The sequence below is a fragment of the Dreissena polymorpha genome, chromosome 2 (assembly GCF_020536995.1).
Source record: "Dreissena polymorpha isolate Duluth1 chromosome 2, UMN_Dpol_1.0, whole genome shotgun sequence".
Taxonomy (NCBI): Eukaryota; Metazoa; Mollusca; class Bivalvia; order Myida; family Dreissenidae; genus Dreissena; species Dreissena polymorpha.
In genome coordinates, this window is record NC_068356.1 from 111,703,247 (window position 1) to 111,725,253 (window position 22,007).

At 36.9% G+C, this 22,007-nt stretch overlaps 1 protein-coding gene and 1 long non-coding RNA gene across 9 annotated transcripts in view; both read right to left on the bottom strand.

Moving 5' to 3' along the window:
* LOC127868532 (uncharacterized) overlaps window positions 1-22,007 on the bottom strand; it is a 147,783-nt gene that overhangs the window by 20,974 nt on the left and 104,802 nt on the right. The window lies entirely within an intron of this gene.
* The window catches only part of LOC127868524 (PH and SEC7 domain-containing protein 2-like), a 54,389-nt gene that overhangs the window by 20,974 nt on the left and 11,408 nt on the right, over window positions 1-22,007 (bottom strand). For all 8 annotated transcript variants that reach the window (XR_008044165.1, XR_008044164.1, XR_008044163.1 and 5 more), the window contains exons 3-10: window positions 16,981-19,100; window positions 11,378-11,571; window positions 8,229-8,287; window positions 7,801-7,934; window positions 6,046-6,148; window positions 2,951-3,032; window positions 2,076-2,446; window positions 903-1,046 (exon numbers count right to left, since the gene is read on the bottom strand). Coding sequence is in view for 4 of the 8 variants with exons in the window: in XM_052410367.1 (XP_052266327.1) it covers window positions 903-1,046; window positions 2,076-2,446; window positions 2,951-3,032; window positions 6,046-6,148; window positions 7,801-7,934; window positions 8,229-8,287; window positions 11,378-11,571; window positions 16,981-18,668 (2,775 nt within the window). In the remaining 4 variants the exon portion in view is untranslated. The remainder of the gene's footprint in view (window positions 1-902; window positions 1,047-2,075; window positions 2,447-2,950; window positions 3,033-6,045; window positions 6,149-7,800; window positions 7,935-8,228; window positions 8,288-11,377; window positions 11,572-16,980; window positions 19,101-22,007) is intronic.

The window sequence follows — 22,007 nt, forward strand, 5'->3', positions numbered from 1 at the left end:
TTGATCATGCATGGCCCATGTTCGAACTTGGCCTTCAGATCATCTAGATGAAACTTCTGACCAAGTTTGATGAAGATCGGATGAAAACTACTTGAATAAGAGAGAGGACACCATGCTGAATGCTCAAAAACGCACTAAGTGACCCCGTGACCAAGTTTTTGACCCGGCAAGGCCCATGTTCGAACTTGGCCTTAAGATCATCTAGATACAACTTCTGACCAAGTTTGGTGAAGATTGGATGAAAACTACTTGAATTAGAGAGCGGACAACATGCTGAATGTTTAAAACGCACTACGTGACCCCGTGACCTAGTTTTTGACCCGGCAAGGCCCATGTTCGCACTTGGCCTAGACATCATGTAGATACAACTTCTGACCAAGTTTTGTGAAGATCGGATGAAAACTACTTGAATTAGAGAGTGGACACTTAATACGGACAGACAGACAGACCGACCGACAGACAAGTTCACTCCTATATACCCCCTTAAACTTTGTTTGTGGGGGTATAAATATGAAGAACTTTTTAAGTTATCACAGGATCCACCATTGTCAGCAATATTTCTAGTCTATTTGTTGCCATCACAGGCGGTTAGCATGTGGCTATGATATTAATTAGTGAAAACATCATTTTGAATAATAAATTTTCATACTATTGTTTACATACATTTCATCTAACTGACATTTTAAACACACGAGTGATTCTATTGGTCCAATGTGAAGGTGTGTCTTTCCAACTGGAGATTTCATTCATAAATACGGTCGGATCGATGTTAACTGGGTCAAGCTAATTGTGTATCGTGTGCCATGGTTATAGCAGAAATTTAATCAACGGGCCTTTAATCAACCGAATTCGCTGTAAAACTGAGATAAAATTAATTTTCTCCACTCTGAGTATCATCTGACCTCAAATGTCAGGTACGTCTCCTTTTCAATGTAGTGCTGTATCATGCTGGCCTTGGAGCCCTTCTCAGGCGGGAACTGGCGGTGCTCCTGCAGATCCAGCTCCGTCTGACTGAGGTGCTCCTCGAAACAAATCAACTGGTCCGCCTAAAAAGTACCATAAAAAAATGCATGCGCGTAAAGTCATTCCAAATAAACCTGTGCAGTCTGCACACGGATAGCACTTTCCGCCTAAACTGGATTTCTGTTTAGAATAGACTTCCTTTAAACAAAAAATTTAATGAAAGCAGAAAGCTCACTGCACAGTCTTATCTGGGACGAGGCTACGCAAATGCATTAAACCCCATTTTCCCAGACCGAGGCTTGTATTTTTATTTGCTAACAATTATAGACCCTGAACTCCACAGAAGAAAATACATGAACAAAATACCTCCAAGTGGGGTAACTCTATTATTTGAACTATTACAGACATTCCCAAAAGTGCCAGACCGTCGGACCTGACCGAAATTTAAAGACAGGTCCGTTTGAAAGTGCTATGTTAGCAGTCCGAATGTCGGGCAAATAATTCAAGATCAAAAGTTTATTTATTTCCTAGAATTAAAACCTGAAAATAAAAGAGAGCAAATATGAACTATGAGCAGTAAAAATAATATGTTTTTTGTGAACATTCATGAAATGTTACTGCGCATGCGCATCAAGCACTTCCTCCTTTACGATCTGTCAATAGTATTTTACAGTTAAACGAAAGCATGTTCTGCAACTCAGATCATTAAAATCAGGATATTAACAGTCAAATCTCGATCAAAATTTTGCTTCAAAATGCTTTTTCTTTTTTTATATATATTATACAGGAAACAATACTTTTTTGTATAGGCCTTATTCTAGAATAGCCTGTGCGGTCAAGAATAAAGGATGAAACTTTCCGCCTCAACTGTTGTTTTTGTTAAGAAGAAACTTCCTTTAAAAGAAAAAAAAAAACCCATTAATTTGCAGTCCACAATTAGGAATAACACTTTCCGCCTCATTTGTTGTTTTTTTTAAGATACTTCCTTAAAACGAAAAAAAAAACACATTAAAGGGGAAGAGAGTCACAGACTGCGCAGGCGTAACTGGGATGACAATTTACATGCACGCATTACACCTGGTTTTCCCAAAGAGCTGCTAACTGTAACTCACCATCGTCAGTCTGGTATACGTTGCTGGGAGGAGAGGTCTCTGGAACTTCTTCTGCGATCCCACCGCCCCCGGCAACGGCGGCGCAGAGAGACTGGCTGCTATAAAGTTCATAACATTAATCCACTCCTCGCACTCTTTGGTATTGGACGTCTGAAACAAATACTCGGCCCAATCAGCGGTGCGCAGACGAAACACGTGCTGTTTCTTGCTGTAGTCTGTGGCCTTAGTGGCGTAACAGTGGTGCGCTCGAATGGCATTGTGTGACCCCATGTTCCCAGATTTCTTCAGGGCTTGTTCGTCCTTGTACAGATAGAGGATCATGTCTCTTAGCACCGCGTAGAACATCTTCCAGGCCCGTTTGCCAACCGCCGCTGAAATTAGCGAAAATAAAAACGCCTAATTTTACACAAATATTTAGTCACTACTACTCAGCCTGTTTGTTCCACATGTACTGCAAATACTTGTGCAAATAGTAAAATGAAAATGAAATTCTTAATAAACTTCTTATTATTCGAGACAAATAGTATTCTTTGGTCTCTATTACGAACAATATGAGCTTCGTTCTGGGTAAACCTGGCTTAATGCATGTGCGCAAAGTGTCTTCCAGATTAGCCTGTGTAGTCCGCAGAGGCTAATCAAGGAATACATTTTCCGCCTAGACTGGATTTTTTGTTAAGAAGAATCTACCTTGAAACTAGAAACTCAATAAAAGGGAAAAGTGTCACCCATGATTAGCCAGTTCAGACTGCACAGGCTAATCTGGGATGACACTTTATGAACATGTATTAAGCCAACTTTTCCCGGAAAGCCGCTCATATGGACATAATTACTATAACATGACAAGTAATCCTTGAACTCTGGTACAATATTATTACTTTTTCTTCCATCAGGGTCTACACAGCATTTTCTCATTATGTATCCCTTCTTGTAGGCTGTGGTATTTTCTGGATCGGGGATCTGTAATTGAATACAAATATTGCAGCCCTGGTAAAATAATAAACATTACTGAATATTTATGATGATATGATGCAAACTAGACAATTACAGTACAGGCACCCTGTACTTAAAAACAAGAGATGTGATTTTCAGAAACACAATGCCCCCTATTGCGCCGCTTTGATTTTTTTGGACCTTTGACCTTAAAGGATGACCATGACCTTGAACTTCCACCACTCAAAATGTGCAGCTTCATGAGAACGCCGCTTTGATTTTGATTTTTTTTTTACCTTTGACCTTGAAGGATGACCTTGACCTTTAACTTCCACCACTCAAAATGTGCCGCTTCATGATAATGCCGCTTTTATGATATTTTTTTTACCTTTAACCTTGAAAGATGACCTTAACCTTGAAGGATGACCTTGACCTTGAAGGATGACCTTGACCTTGAACTTCCACCACTCAAAATGTGCAGCTTCATGACAACGCCACTTTGATATTTTTTTACCTTTGACCTTGAAGGATGACCTTGACCTTGAAGGATGATCTTGACCTTGAAGGATGACCTTGACCTTGAAGGATGACATTGACCTTGAACTTCCACCACTCAAAATATGCAGCTTCATGAGAACGCCACTTTGATTTTTTTTACCTTTGACCTTGAAGGATGACCTTGACCTTGAAGGATGACCTTGACCTTGAACTTCCACCACTCAAAATGTTCAGCTTCATGAGAACGCTGCTTTGAATTTTTTTCAGTTTTTTTTACCTTGAAGGATGACCTTGACCTTGAATTTCCACCACTCAAAATGTGCAGCTTCATGAGATACACATGCATGCCAAATATGAAGTTGCTATCTTCAATATTGAAAAAGTTATGGCCAATGTTAAAGTTTTCTGACAGACAAACGCCATATATTTGACATTTGACCTTGAAGGATGACCTTGACCTTCACCATTCACCACTCAAAATGTTCAGCTCCATGAGATTCACATGCATGCCAAATATCAAGTTGCTATCTTCAATAGTGAAAAAGTTATGGCCAATGTTAAAGTTTTTTTCAGACGGACCGACAGACTGACATTCACATATACTGACATACACACATACTGACATACTGACTGACGGACAGTTCAACTGCTATATGGCACCCTACCTGGGGCATAAAAAAAAGCCTGTCTGCGGTGTTCACTTTTCCCGATGGGTGACATTTCGTGGGGGACAGACACGCTACTGACCACAGTGTTCAGCGAACACCAGAAATCACCGCAATTGCATGCTATCGTTATTAGGAACACCCCTGATCACCACGATGCTACGCAGCGACCGTAAACACCTGTCTGCGAGGGTCATTCGCGCGTTTTAAATGTAAATGCACAAAAGAAAATCATATACTACACATATATTACATGCATGTGCACATGTATGCGTACTTAAATTCGGACAGTATGTAAAGTCGGAAACGTAAATAAAGCGTTTAGATGATCAATACTATAAATTCTTATGGTGTTAATCAATGTTATTGCCCTTTTTATCAACCAATATCAAGTTTCAAATAAATCAAGTGATTATTAAATCATTTATTTATTTGTGTCCGCCTTTAAGTACTGTCCAAATTTACGTACTGCATCAGTATGTAACTATACACTTGTGTGCAGTCAGTATACAATACAATAATTCTTTCAATAATGTAGGAACTGAAACAGTGTAACGGTAACGATACAGCGTGTTTAAATTATATTTTATTTAGAGGAATTGTCAATTCCAAATAATTTGCAAGATACCCTGATAGTTTAGCTGAAATTCACAACGAAACTTTAAATGGAAATTAAATGATCTCAATGTTGTACCCGCTAGGAAATTATTATTTACAAATAAATACACCCACGCCAATTTTCACGCGCTTGTTATCAGGACAAAGAAATTCATTTATTTAATGTAGAAGTTGAAACCGAAAATAGCTTTGCGTGCAAACTGTGTCAGGTGCTTTACGCATGTTGGAATACAACTGTCCTGATTGGGCGCTTATTTCATCAAATCTTTAAATAGAATCATATGCTTAAATTCATTTGATACTTTTGAAAATTGCCAACATTTGTGTTATTGACATTCTTGTCAATATTATTGTCTTCATTACGCACCCATAATTTGCTTTTAAAAATGGAAATCGGGCATATATGGGATTATCGAGTAATGGATAAAGATGGGAGAAGTTGCATGTATGCGATTGAGACAGTTCACACGTATGTATCGGGAAATCAAGAGGCTCGGGATAATACGATTAATACAATCAGTTATGAGCTCTCCAAAGATTCAAACTGTTAATTGCATAATCAAACACACAATTATCACTCCTCCAGGTGTGGTATCATACAGCTAGGTGCGAAAACGGTTTTCTTTTATATGTTGTGTTTAAAGTCAGAAAACACTGTCATGAGCATGGGTGTAAAATACATTATTCATTATCACTTTTAAATGAAAGGGATCAATAAAATACGTTTATGTTCAATTATTTTATATTTAGCGGACACAATGAACACCGCGGTAGATATTATGGGTCCCCGGTGATTCACGGTGTTCGCCTTATGGCAAACGGCCACCGCTCCATTTGATCTGAACACCCATCGCGGTGTTCATATAGGTAAGCGAACACAGTGATATGAACACCGCGGCGAGTGGCGTTTGTTTAAGTACACGGTGTCAGTACTGTATGCTATATAGTATGAACATTCATCGTTGTAAAATCGGACTTAAATTTTGCTTAAATTAAACAATACAAATAAAGAGTAAAAAATTAAACGACAATATGTTACAACACATTTCATTGGACATAACTAACTGTATCCGTTTTAAACTGAAAGTTTGCAATGAGTATCATGACTTTTAGAGATCAACTTATTGTGTCACAAGCGCCTTTTACACATTCAATACATTACCTAAGGCTTACACAATTTTAGCAATTTAGGTTGATAAGTTGAACATTATTATTGAGAAAGCGTAATAAAGACATACCCATAGCTCTAGAGCACTTACATCAAGGAAGGGGTTTCCTCCTATGGCTGCAGGTAAGTTAGGTAGACTGGATACAATGGGGTCAAGAACTGGCCCCTGCTCAGGCTCCGGTATGCTGTCATCACTAACAAAAGAAACCCAGTCCAATTATGCTTACATAGAGAATATTTGTCAAATGTGTGTTATATTGATTTCATAGAACTATAATTTAACAATAGTTCACATTTTTTTCTATCATAAAAAGAGAAATTATATATATCATTACATGTCAAATAACCTTCTTTTAATGTTGTGTTGTTTATTCTATAAAAGGTAGCCAACACTCAGTATTTCAAAACCTGTGGAACAGAGGACACCTAAATTTTCTCAGAGAAAATCTAGAAGCCTACTGTGAAACCATTTATTTTCGACAGCACAAAAGTTCGTCATTTTTATAATAATGACGATTTCGTCAGCACATAAATTCGCCGATTTCTGATTTTGAATTTAAAAAAAATGCGTCAGTCACTATCCGATTTGTGTGTAATACATATTTGCGATCAATCGCAGTTGCGAAAAATCGTGGTACGAATGCGGGAACACACTTGAGAATCACTGCAGGAGGTGGGGCCTGTTTGTCACATGCCAATTAACTAGTCTTTTGTTATCAAGGGACAGTAATGGACCCTTTTAATGTATGCCATTCACACGTTCATTGTTATGATTAGCGGACATGTGGGATCGAATAACCGCTAACGAGTGTTTGTAACAACGAAGCCAATTGCCAATTAGTCTTAAAGCTGGACTGATTTAAAAAAAACTGTCCATGTTGTGTTGATGAAACAATGTTGTTTCCTGTTTTTTTGCTCTCTAAATAAAATGAAGTATTTTTTTGCAAGCAAATCAAACTAGTCACTTTTGTTTATATTCTTGGGTATGTGTTCTAGTTGGTATGATTTTTATTAAAATGCTGTCAATACCATTTTAAAACTATCTGTGTTATACGAAAGAGGTTCCAGTTTGTTAAGTGTTTTTTTATCAAATAAAATGCTTTTTTATTCTGATATCAACATTAAAATTATAAACTCTATGTGTGTGTTTGTTCTTAAAAAGTAAACTACCGGTATATACACATGTAAATCAATAACGTCAATAATTTAAAAATAAATAAATTGATACATATAAAATAGTAATAAGTGTGGTTAAACGCAAACAATCAAACAACAAACAGCAATAAAAATATTCTTTATTAATTTGTGATAAATACGCATGTTGATCACACATCGTCATCTTTTCATTTGGTTTATTGTCTTTCATCGGCATTCGCTGCGTGATGGCTAATATGCAACACCCCTGAAAAACACAACGCACCTAATGGGTAATAAAGTTATAAACAATTAGCGCTAATTCATTACCGTTCTACATAAACGAAGTCAACGCATTCGATACAGCTGTACTGCACACGCGTTTTAAAGAAGTGTAACGTGTCAGTTAAGTACCTTGTGTAATATACATCCCTTTGTGTCAAAACCGGATTAATCTTGATTACGAAACAGCAGTGAATGTGTGCATGGATTATGTTAGAATTTAATGCCTCATGTCTACGGTAAAGTTTTAAAATATTGTTCAACTTAGTGTTTGTTTTTGTTCAAACATAGAGCATGATTGTTCGTTAGGATCTTAAATTCGCCGATCGGTTGACTGACGAAATTTATGAAAATTAATGCCTGACGATTAATAATGGTTTCACAGTATTTCCAACCCTGAAAAGGGGATGGACGTGAAAATTCCACTTACGGTGCCCACTCTATCGGCTCTGCTTTGATGGCATGGTATATGGCTTTGAGGACATCTTTAGGGAAGTTTTCACCATCATTGAGATCTGTCAAGTTTTCAATAAACTCTGCACAGGCCATTTTCCTGCCTACAGCCTTTAAAAAAAGCAAAACTTCCTATCAAAACTTCTGTAAAGAAAACAATACTGTGAATCACTGTGATCCCATCATGTGATTCAATAATAGTTTTATTAACAAAGCCTACTTTACTCTAAACCATACAAGTTGTAAGATTTATTTCTTCTTGGAAATTTTACTTGATACAGTCATTAGCATAATGCCAATACACCAGCAGGGGGCAGCTAAATGTTGAAAGGGGACAGCACTCTGGCGAATAATCTCTCTATGAGATCCCCTAATCTTGCAATGAGCACAGTTGTCTGCTCTTACCTGCCCATGAAGATCTGTGTTCAATAGCATAATGGCACAAACGAGTGTGTGACAGGCATCTGAAAATACAATAGAGTCAGAGAAATGTAAAAGCCATGGTGTCATGTTGCCATCAAAAGGTTGTGAGTTCAATCCTTATTCCTAACGCATTCTCAAACAACACCATGTAATGGTTCTACCCAGGAAATGTGGTTGCCAGTGGTTGAAAAGTTTGATACTCTGTCTTGAAACAGTCCCATACACGCCAGAACTCGATACTATGGGTGCTTTACAGATAAACAACTCAATATAATATTTGTGTAAATTTCTATAAATGATTTGCCCTGATACATACATACTTTTGCAAGACTTTGCAGAATTAACAAAACACACAACAGTGTAAAGTCACTTAGAATGAAAAACACTTTGGCACAAGATAATTGATGAGTCAACCAGCAGGTACCAGACGTATCTCTTCAACTTACATGTACCATATCTAGCATAAAATGAAAATTCAAGTCACAATGTCATTGTGTCACAAGTTTTTTTAAATATTTGTTTGCCCTGATAGCAAAGACAGACATAACATTTTCAGAGAATAATCAAGTCATGTGTTCATTTATTTTTTTTTGCACAATTATATAAATATAAAATTGTAAACACTTTGATTTAGACCAGGTCAGACAAGATGTGGAAGGAACACAAATAAGCAGGGCTAATAAGTACCGTGCAAATTTGCTCCTGATGTTTTTCTAAATTATCAGCCAGTGTTTTTGAAATCATTCTTCACGCATAAATATATCAAGACATAATTCTCAAGTCATTTTAGACCTCTACATGTATTTTAACATAAGGCTTCTCCAGAAATCTTGTAAGAGTTCATTTAACAAAAGCTAAAACATATTGATCGCGAAGACTGTAATCTGTCATTAACAAAATTGTTACTGTTAGCTTAACATTGCCAGACGTTTAATGATAGACTTGCAAAGTACAAAGTGGTGAGCATATGTTTCGGGAGTTGTTGGCAAAAGAAAAAGCTAACATGCTGCAGTAAAGCAATTTCAGTGAAAGTTTGAAACTCTCAAACACATTTGGGCCGTACTCTGTAAAAAAGGGGTTTAACCATTTGCATGCTGGGAAATTTGTCGTCTGCTAAAATGTCGTCTGCTGAATTTCTAAAATTAGCATTTTCTTTGATTTTTTTCAAAGAATACTATAAGAATAGCAAACAGTTTGGATCCTGATGTGACGCCACGTTCTGTGGCGTCTCATCTGGATCCAAACTGTTTGCAAAGGCCTTCAAAATTCGGTTCCAGCACTGAAAGAGTTAATGCACGTGGGAAAGAGTCGCACAAGCTAATCAGGGACGACACTTTCGGCTTGTATGATATTTTTCATTTAAACAAAGTTTGATCATAGCAAAAAACAAGTTGAGGCGGAAAGTGTCATCCCTGATTAGCCTGTGCAGACTGCACAGGCTAATCTGAGATGACACTAAGCAGATGCATTAAACCCCCTTTTCACAGAGCACGGCTCATTTATACTGGGCCTCAGACTAATGAATCCAAAACGTCCATGAAAAATGTCATGTTTCTATGTAAAGCAAAATTATAATACTTCTATGTTTGTGTAATACACCATAGGCTGACAATAATTGTATTGTTATAAGCATAATGTTTAACACTTTCCCACTTAGCAGCAAAGTGAAAATGGTAATGTGCAAACAGCATAAAACTAACAGCTTGCGAGTAACTCGCAGTCTGTTCAGGTTTTATGCTGTTTGCTGCTCATCAGTATCTAAGGGTTGGAAATGAAGCCTTTAAAACTTGAATCTAGTAAGAAAGATCTTTAATTTAAATTTAACTTTCTAAGGGACTAAAAATGCCAGAAAATATGTATATCTAAGTGGTAAAAGGTTAAAGGCTGCTTTATTTCTATTGTTGAGTATAAGCTTGAAATTCAGCTTCAGGATGATTGTGAATAAATCTCAGATGTGTCACAGACACAGATGCAACCACAACACATGTTTGGACACAGATGGTTGTATTACCTATTTATCACAAGCTGTTTCACATCCGCTGCTTGGTAACATTTTCTTGCTCTTAACTATAACATTAAACCCTCAATCTGGGAAAACGGTGATTAATTCATGCAAAGTAAGTGTAGTCCCAGCTACATGCAAAGTAAGTGTAGTCCCAGCTACATGCAAAGTAAGTGTAGTCCCAGCTACATGCAAAGTAAGTGTAGTCCCAGCTACATGCAAAGTAAGTGTAGTCCCAGCTACATGTAAAGTAAGTGTAGTCCCAGCTACATGTAAAGTAAGTGTAGTCCCAGCTACATGCAAAGTAAGTGTAGTCCCAGCTACATGCAAAGTAAGTGTAGTCCCAGCTAAGCAGGTGAAGTCTCAACAGGCTCATCACAGACCCCAAATTTTGTTTTAATTGTATTTTTTGTTTGAATAAAGTCAATTCATTGCTAAGTCTAGTTCAAGCAGAAAATGTTGTCCATGATTAACATGTGCAGAATGCATTAAGCCCCGTTTTCCCACAATACAAATCATTTATAGACTTTTGCCGTGCTTGGTTAAACAATTTATTTTAAGACTGATTACCAGTTTACCACTTATCCCATAATTGACCCAATACCTAAAACTTTAAAGTGTCTTGTTTATAAGATACTGGCATTCAAAGTAGAAGGTAAAGTGGTTTTGCCCGAATAAAGTAAGCTATCCCTTCAACCCTTTCCTGCACAGAAGGAAAGTTAAAATGGCTATATGCAACTAGCATAAAACCAGAACAGCCTACAAGTTACTCGCAAGCTGTCCAGGTTTTATGCTGTTTGCTTCTCACCCGTATCTTAGGGTTTGAAATGAAGACTTTCCAAATGAATGAATCCAGAGAGAAAGGTCATATCTTTACTTCATTTTTAAAAGGGACGACAAACAGATCAAAATGAATATCTGAGTGGGAGAGGGTTAAAGGGTTAGAAAAGCAAATGAAATGAAAGACCTTTTCACTAGAAAAGAGAAATTTCAAACCCTTAGATACAAATCAGCAGCAAACAACATAAAACCTAAACTGAATGTGAGTCACTTGCTGGCTGTTCAGGTTTAATGCTGGTTGCATAAAGGCATTTTCACTTTACTTCTGACAGGGAAAGGGGGAACTGACCTTCAGAGTTATATGTGCCTGGGTTGCTTGTCATGAAGTGCCTCGAGAAGTGGGCCAGCACTCGCTCTCGCTCCTGCGTCTCCCCAATAAGGGAGAACTGACGGAGGAACTTGCGCAGGGCCACGTCCAGCGTGTTTCCCGTGAAATCGAAGAACTTAAGGTACTCCTCTGCCACTGTAATGCTGAAGTCATTTCTGGAACGAAGGGTTATGGAAAATAAGCATGCTAGTATAAGGGCTCAAGAGGTCGTTGTTGGCTTAGGTTCTACTTAAAAGTATCTCCAGTACTCTTCAATTATAATTTAATGTACCCCAGCCACTGAAAATAGGCTTAGAGGAACCGGCCGTACTCGGGGGAACATTTTGGTATATTTTCCGTAACCCATTTGTAGAACCTAAGCCTTCAATGACCTATCAAGCGCTATAAAATTATTGGTGGCATTTGTAATAACGGTTTAAGAATGTTAATTATTCTTACATGTAAATCTTAGAATATGTAGGAATTTGAAGTCTAAGCATTGATTGCTGATAATGGACTTTATTTAAAGGCTATAAATATATGAAAGCAGGCCTTGCCCATCAAAATTGTAAGCACAGACTGGCATCTCGGTGCCGGAATTTCCAAACAAGACTATTGCCAAGCAATATATGTCCCCTACCGGCTCCACCATTGTCAGAAATATATTTTTTATTTATTTTTTGACGTTGGAACAAAATGAAATGACATGCATAATGTCCATATTGCCATCTATCCATGTTTCAAGTTTCATGAAAAAAAATATTAAGTACTTTTAAAGTTATCGCAGGATCCAGAAAAGTGTGACAGACTCATGGACTGACGGACACACAGAGCGCAAACCATAAGTCCCCTCCGGTGAAACCGGTAGGGGAAAATAAGGGCACACCTATGCCTACATTTTCAAATCAGGAGTACCCTTTTACCTAAATTTCCAATAATTGTGTGTGTGTGTGTGTGCGCTTGTTTTAGTTCTGGAGTAATTCAGAAATTAATATAGGTAGGACACATTAATATAAGAAAAAAAGAAAATTGCAAACACTGGGTCTATGGCTATAATGCCCTAGTACTTTAACTAAATCCTCAGGAAAGGCCTGGTTTCAACTTGACTTGTGAAAGAAATACAAGATACATGTACATGTTATATAGATCTTTAATAATTTCTAAATATTTTTTTTACTTATTTAAAAATACAATACCTTTGGAAGCATGTAAAATACAAGATTTTCAATGCAAGTTAATATAATCCAAATCATAAAACTATAATCAAAAACATTCAGTGTAGGAAATAGCAAAACCATTGTCAAAAACTCTGATTAAAAACAAGAACAAAGGTGAGAAATAATTAATGTTTTAGTAATTTCTATATTTCAAATTTTAAGATCCTATCTAAGGCACTATGTTATACAGCAACGTAAACATGTTACATTTAAAAAGATTAATGAATAAGATGTACATATTAAATGCAGAAAGATGTATACATCAGGAACATATGCATCGTATATTTGAAAAGATGGTGACAAATTCACATATACTACATGTGAACACAGTGTTATAAATAACAAACATGTATACTAATAACATAGTTTGAAGCACCTTCAATTTGTCAGAATGTGGTTACAGCTGTACTTACTTGCACACATAAACAAGTACTGTACTCCTTTAAACAAAGGTATAACAGGAAAAGCAAAAGTACTGGTTCTAGTCCCAGGACAACGACTCGAGAAAATTTCAAATAAGCATAGGCTAAGGATGCAATTGAGCTTAAATAAATAGGTTTAAACAAAAGCAAATGTGTGAGTTTATCTGTTTATAAATATTTAGGACATTATTTGATAATTCTACATTAAGTAATTACACAAGCAAAAAGAAATTGACAAAGCACAATTCAAAAAGAAATTGACACAGCAAAAATTGCAAGCTTTACAAACAATATCTTGAAATCATTGAATAAACAAGGGCTGTTTGTAAAACATGCATGCCCTCCATATGGGCTGTCAGTTGTAGTAGCAGCCATTTTGGAATACGTCTTTTGTCACTGTGACCTTGACCTTTAACCTAGTGAACTGAAAATCAATAGGGGTCATCTGCCAGTAATGATCAATGTACCTATGAAGTTTCATGATCCTAGGCCTAATTATTATTGAGTTATCATCCGGAAACCATTTTACTGTTTCGAGTAACTGTGACCTTGACCTTTGACCTAGTGACCTGAAAATTAATAGGGTCATCTGCCAGTCATGATCAATGCAACTATGAAGTTTCATGATCCTGGACGTAAGCATTCTTGAGTTATCATCCGGAAACCATTTTACTATTTCGAGTCACAGTGACCTTGACCTTTGACCTAGTGACCTGAAAATCAATAGGGGTCATCTGCCAGTCATGATCAATGTTTCTATGAAGTTTCATGATCCTAGGCGTAAGCATTCTTGAGTTATCATCCGGAAACCATTTACTGTTTGAGTCACTATGACCTTGACCTTTAACCTAGTGACCTGAATATCAAAAGGGGTCATCTGCCAATAATGATCAATGTACCTATGAAGTTTTATGATCCTAGGCGTAAGCATTCTTGAGTTATCATCCGAAAACCATTTTACTATTTCGAGTCACTGTGACCTTGACCTTTGACCTAGTAACCTGAAAATCAATAGGGTTCATCTGCCAGTCATGATCAATGTACCTATGAAGTTTCAAGATCCTAGGCCTAAGCGTTCTTGAGTTATCATCCGGAAACCATCTGGTGGACGGACAGACCGACGGACCTACTGACTGACCGACATGTGCAAATCAATATACCCCCTCTTCGTCGAAGGGGGCATAAATATTTATATCTATATATATTTATTTATACAGGCCAGTTTTTTAGTGTTCACGAGTCTTTATGAGCATGCTAATTACATAAAGATACATACATGTACATGTATCTAGCCTGAGTGGCTATGGTTCTGATTTAAAGCTCAAGATTTTTCCATTTATTTAATAAAGAAAGAATTACTTAGAAGATATTTATTATTGAAGATGTTTATTTCTTTTACACAAACTTTTCATAGGTTTCACGTTTCATGACCTTAGAAATCTAATTTATAGGCTTCTAGCTAAAAAGGAAATTAAATGTTACAGAAACTGTTCTTGTTATAAATTTATGTTCAAATATTGACTCAGAATTCATTGAAGGCTGTCAAGTAAATAAACAGTTAAACAGGAAAGAAAAGATCAATAGATTAATAATGGATTAAAATCTATGTAAGCATCCATAGCGCAAGGGATTTAACACATTTTGAGTGAACAATATAACCATGACAACAATTTAAATCTGCATTCAGCATCATTATTGCATACAAAGATAGACTGCTTCAACCAAGCAATAAGTCTAAACCAAATGGTAAATAAAATACCTGTAAAATTGTATTTATTGAAAGTGCAAGTTACACAGAATTAGAACAATTAGGATTTAAAAAAAATGTTTAATTTAAATATCAGATTATATATTTAGCTTGAACGCATTCTTAAGTGTTTAATGTTAAACTAAAGTAATACCATTTAATTGTTATTACAAAGTATAAGGTAACATATTAATGGACTCTCACCTCTCTACCAGTATTTGCCATTCAATCATGTACAAGGTGTTAAAACTAAGTTCATCACAATTTAAACATACAAGACCAGGTTAAACATTGATTACATACATGTTAGTCAAATAATAAGAACCTGTTCCAGATACTTACATGTAACATGTATATATTTATACAGAAAGCTGCCTTTCTCTAATTTGATCTCAAAATGTCTACTTTCAACAAAATTTATCAACTGCATACAAACTCAGTTACACAGTGTTTATAGATTTTTAACTGTGGTTAGATTTTAGCAAATTAATAATTCAATATTTACATGTATATTGTATAACCAAAGAATAACTAAATGACAAGTATACATGTAAATGTTGTTGAATCGGAAATTTAAATAAAGCATAACATTTCAAGGGCATGACCCATTAAAACGGACAACATTCACAGGTTAAAGATGATGGATTGGTCTTAGAGCAGAATTTAATAACAGGATTGAGTGCAGTATCAATAAAACAGCAGTAAACAATGCTTCTTTTCACTTACGAACAGGCTAACAGACGAACAGCTGATAAACAATGCTCTTTTTCACTTTTGATCACTATTTTTCATGTCAAAACTTTGAAATACCTGCTTTACAAAAACAAAACAAAGGAAGACATCAGAAAATTATTCCTACACTGCATCTCTGCTTAAGTCTATCAGACTATAGACAAAGCCTGTTCAATTAAAAGCAGTTCTTGTACAATTCCCAGAAAACGTGTGCTTGTGGCTTCTGAAAAGTTCTGTCCAAGTTATGTACCGGTGCTTGATTTTGATTTTCCAGTTTGAAATGGCGCTCTGCAGACAGTTTCAATACATGGCCGCTAATCACTCGCGCCACCTCTTTTTTGAGATGCATTAATAAATGAACAACTTACAAAGGTCCTCACGTTTCCAAATGGGTTGTGATTGTATGTTTCTGTACATCTTTGGATGAATTTATAATCGCTGAATTGCACTACATTGGCCGATTATTAAAAATAAGGCGAAATATGTTAAAAAACATATCAAACCTAATTACCCTGTAAAATTATCCATTAAATTTCAAAACATCCAGGCCTGAGTGCCATCTCGGAAGTTGAATTGGCTCGTTTATTAATGCATCTCAAAAAAGAGGTGGCAAGCGGTATTAACGGCCATGCAATAAGCTCTTGCAAGTTACTTGTGACTTGCAAACAGTAACTAGCTAAGGTCACTTAGGATATTAAGGTGTATAAAATATCTGTATGGATAATTGAGTCCATATACAAAGCACAGACAAAACAAACTATAAACAGGCAGCTTTCATTAATTCTGTTTCAGGAATTCTATACGTGGGATAATATCATGAAACAAGAAAAAGAGCTGGGTACATATATCTACATATAAGTGTGTGATCAGCTACATGTAATACATTGTATGCTACGTGTACAAACGCAACAGAGTCATAAACACTGTGAAACAGAAAGAAACAAAAACTACTGAAAACATGCCCATAAACACTTGCTTCAATCACATTTTCATTAGGGAGTTCAATAATTAATTAAGATCTATGCTGCCTATTCAGAGTTTGTTGAAATCTGTAATGATTTTAGAAAAATAAAAAATATATATAGTAATTGTGTCTCCCATTCAACAATAAATGGAATATTTTTATATTGCCCTTTTCTTATATCAATTGATAAGAGTATGTTTTTTCTTGGAAGTACTTTTTAAAAAATAATAAGGTGCATCACTACAAAGCATTAAAGTTCTCAAACAATTTTCAACCAATACAAAAACACTGTACTTTCTGAAACAAATTCAAAGCACAGCCAAAGCAATAGACAGTTCAAGCTCGCTATAAGATAGGAACTTGGCGTCATGCAGTTACTGATTAAGTCATGGGCATGTTTGTAGAACCAAAGGACGGTGGACGAATACAGACGAAGAACAAAGACTCCAAAGCAGCACTGCAAACCAAAGGCAAGCGATACTAAGCCATTCAGAGTTGCTTACTTTTTGCAGAGGTGTCGGGCCACATCAGATTTCCGAAATCCATCCAAATTATACAAGCGTTTGGCTAGCCTCTGGGCCGACGGAAGGTCGACACTTTTTGTCGCTGGGAGGGCAAACAGTCCCTCCTGAATTACAAGCACACAGTCAGCATCCTCATCTTGGTCATATTCGTTATTATCCTCTGGGTCATTGTAATCAGCAGAAATGTCTTCAGTATCTACGATAGCACCATCGGGATCATCGGTACTATCAGCACCATCCCCCTGAGATTCATGTGACATTTCAGTAGAACTTTCTTCAGAGTTCACAGATCTATCATATGCAATAGCAACATTATTCAGATCCCTTTTTTCATTTAATGACCTATTGTCAAGGGTGATAAATCCTGGGACAAAACATTTTGAGTCATGGCTTTCATTACTTTGAACACTGGTTTGAAAAGAAGATTGTTTGACTGCTGAGGCATATGAAGTTGTGCACTCTACAGGTCTTGACACAATAGAACCAAAAGGTTCAGTACATTCGGTTGTTGGCGTATCTGGCGTGTCAAGAGTCGTTGGAATCTGATCCAACGAGTAGGTTGTGTCATCCAAATCAATGTCTACAAATGTAAAACCATTCCCAACATAGTTCTCTTGACTTCGGCTTACCCTGACATTTTGTTGATCATTGATACCATGTATATGTAGAATCGGTTTTCGATAGAAAAACTTTTCAGCACTTTTGCTTGCAGATAAACCCCTGACTTCCTTGTGATAAACAGGCGACATACCACCTGAGTCGGACAAACTTCGCTCAAATATCATCTCGTGCGTAAGTTCGTCAATGTCTATATCTTCCGATGATGAGGATGACAGACTGCTTGAGGTATCCTCTAGCAGAGGCTCAGACTCAAGCTGCAGCAGAGTACTCTCCGACATCTCAGAGGCTCGGTCCGAAGGCGATGACAAGTTTCCGCCTTTGTTCGAGACCTGAGACACAGCCAGGGCTCCCAACACGTCGTCTGAACCCACCTCAGAAAGATCTGAAACGCTAGTGGGATCGCCCTGGAGTTTTTTCCTCTTTTCTAAAGTTCCAGTGTCAGAATTGGCTGCCTGCTCTTCAAATCCTGACTCGGCAGACTCTTTTCTGTCCATTGAAGTCTCATCACAGTCGTCAGATAAGGCTGAACATAGATTGTCCATTGTGGCAGTGATAGTTTTGTAAACATTAGCACCATGAACCTCAAGCTGATTTGGCGACGATGCCGACCTTTTGAAGGTCATTTCACAGTAGGCATTGTGTCTAGCTCCATCGGAGTGGTGCCTCTCAACATTGCATTCATTCTTTTCTGTATTAATCGTATTTTTTGTTTTAACAAGCATATCTTTGGTTAAGTCGGAACTCTGTTCACCTTTACATGAAACACTCTTATAATTGCTATGAGACAGTAATAATTCATTTGGGACTACGGCTTTTGCAGATTTTTGGTATTTTTCAGCTGTATTAATACTTGCCACCCGGCCTGTGGCACTAAAACTTGATTTTTTGTCCAGGTATTTTTGCCCCTGTTCATCCATTTCTTTCTCCATGGGTGAATCATTTTCTAAATTCAAGCCACTGATTTCCAGGACGTGAAATCGTCGTGAGGGGCTCACTGCTGGTTGTGGGACTGGGTAATTGGTCGTGCTGTGTGCTACACTGTCCATTGCGTGATATAGCAAGTGCGAATTTCGGAGAAATCAATGTTCAAGACGCATACAAAGGCATCACTCTATCATCAAACAAATACTGAAGCCATTACACAAACAGATTACCACTAAGTCCCATTTTAAAACCTACATCTTTGTTTTCAAGCTGAAAGTGGTTTTTGGTTTAACCCCAAACAATTAGTACCAACAGGAACCAAATGCACTACAGACTGCCAAGTTCTTATGCTGATTTCTGCGACTACTTCTAATGGCCCGAGCCCCATCATTAGCTCTGATACAAGAACATGCTGGTGGTGGCACATGTAGTATGATGATAAACAGGTAAAAAAACGTATGGCTGGAATTGATTAAACAACTAATGGTCTGGTCAATATAGTGGAATTGCTACCTTGACTTTTCCTTCAACTTCATCATTACTAGGTTCTCCACCTGAAAGCGTAAAGCAAAGGCAATTTATGTATATGTACATTTATTGATTATTTTTGGCCATGCTAACACCTATGTTTTGGTACCTGTCTGATAAAAGGATTTGTTCCCAATAATATTTTTCAAATATAATCCTCAAATGGTTGGCCTAGAAACCATTCCCAAAATACTGCAACAATCTAAGCTTCTAATGCTATTTATAGACAAGAGGCCCCAAAGGGCCCTGGGTCGCTCATTTGAGAGACTAAGATGGAGAGTAACAAAGATTAAAACTCTTTAGCAAATGTTTTAAATTATTGGTATGAGAAGACTGACTTTAAAAATAAGGTGTTCAAAAGTATTCACAATAGGCCTATATAGAAAATTACCCCACCCACCCTGGCAGCCATGTTTTTAATACCCAGATTTTTTTTTAAATATATATAAGGAAAATGCTTCTTACATACATATAGAGAAAACTACCCCATCCCCAGGTGACCATGTCTTTCCACTGATCATGAACATTTTCAAACTCATCCAACATATCAATAAAATCAATGTTTTGACCAAGTTTTATGATGATTGGCAAAAAATTGTGACTTTGAGAGTGTTCACAAGCTTTTCAAGTATATAAATTTAAGGAAAATGCCCCCCCCCTGGCGGTCATGTTTCTAGATGTTTCTAGATGGATCAAAACCGTTTTTGAACTCAACCATCGTATCCAGGAAAAAATCTTCTGACCAAATGTCATGAAGATTGGGCAAAAAATGTGTCAACTAGACTGTTCACATGTTTTTTAATATACATATAGAAAAAACTGCCCCACCCCCTGGCGGCCATGTTTTTGCACTGATCACGACTATTTTCTAACTCAACCAAGATGTGTTCACAAGCTTTTTTTACTATATAAATATAAGGAAAAAGACTCCCCCTCCTGGCGGCCATGTTTTTTTACCGATCCGAACCATTTATGAACTCAACTGTCGTATCCAGGAAACAAATGTTCTGACCAAATTTCATAAAGATTGGGCGAAAAATGTGTAGTCTAAACTGTTCACATGTTTTCAATATATACATACATGTACATAAAGAAAACTGCCCCATCCCCCGGCGGCCATGTTTTTCCACTGATCACAACCATTTTCAAACTCATCCGAGATATCTACATAACCAATGTTTTGACCAAATTTCATGATGATTAGGCAAAAAATGTGACTTCTAGAGTGTTCACAAGCTTCTTTACTATATAAATATAAGGAAAAAGACCCCCTCTGGCAGCCATGTTCTTTGACCGATTCCAACCATTTTCGAACTCAACCGTCATATCCAGGAAACAAATTTTCTGACCAAATTTCATGAAGATTGGGCAAAAAATGTGTCTTCTAGACTGTTCATATGTTTTCACTATATACATATAGAGAAAACTGCCCCGCCCCCTGGCGGCCATGTTTTTTCACCGATCACAGGGGTTTTTATCTGATTTTGGGGAAAGGGCCTGGCCTTTTTTGAGGGGAAAAAAATTGCGCGAAACGTCGAATTTTGGGGAAAAAAATTGTCCGAAAAGCTGGATTTTGGGGAAAATAAGCAAAGTCTAAAATAATCAATTTAACATATTTTACTGTTTTTAAAACACATTCAAGGCAACAGATAATTTAATTATGCAAGATTTTTCTAGTTTCTACAGTGGATCAGGTTAACTTATATATTTAAAGGTAAAAAAAAAAAAAAAAAAAAAATTTTTTTTTTTTTTAGGGGAAAATGAAATCTAGGGGAAAATTTACCAGCTGAGGGGAAAAAAAATCCGAGGGGAAAGGGCCGATTTTCGGCGGGTCCCAAAGAAGGAAAAAAAAACCTGGATCATGACCATTTTCGAACTCGTCCGAGACATCTATAAAATCGATGTTTAGACAAAATTTCATGATGATTAGGCAAAAAATGTGACTTCTAGTATTCACAAGCTTTTTTTACTATATAAACATAAGGAAAAAGACTCCCCCCCCCTGGCAGCCATGTTTTTTTTACCAATCCAAACCATTTTCAAACTCAACCGACGTGTCCAGGAAACAAATGTTCTGACCAAGTTTCATGAAGATTTGACCAAAAATGTGACTTCTAGAGTGTTCACATGTTTTCACTATATACATATAGACAAAACTGCCCCGCCCCTGGCGGCCATGTTTTTTCATCGATCTGGACCATTTTCAAACTCGTCCGAGATATCAATAAAACCAATGTTTTGACCAAGTTTAATGATGATTAGGCAAAAATTGTGACTTTTAGAGTGTTCACAAGGTTTCTCTATAGCCATGTAAGGAATACTGCCCCGCCCCCTGGTGGCCATGTTTTTCAATGGACCGAAACCATTTTTGAACCAATATATCATTAAGACAAACATTTTGACAAAGTTACATGAAGATTGGGCATAAAATGTGACTTCTACAGTGTTCACAAGGTTTTTCAATTCTTGGCCTAGTCAACTTATTTTTTACCCAGCATGACCTAGTTTCGAACTCGGTCGAGGTATCATTGGGACAAATGTTCTGAAGTTTCATGAAGATCAAACAATAAATGTGGCCTCTAGAGTGTTCACAAGGCAAATGTTGACGACGGACGCACTACACACGACAGACAAAAAGGCGATCACAAAAGCTCACCATGAGCACGTTGTGCTCAGGTGAGCTAAAAAAGAAAAACACTGGTTGAAAGTGATTAATGAAATCAGAAAAAATAAGAAGAAGTTTACACAAACGTGTTCATTTTCTGTTCAAACATGTTTTAAAGTGACATCATGGCTCAGTTGCTATCCATTTTAGCTAACTGTTGTATTATCTTTCTCCATGGGTGAATCATTTTCAAGTAATTTGCAAAAGTTATGGCCAATGTTAAAGTTTTTGGACCGACACATAGACAGACAGACAGACAAATGGACTG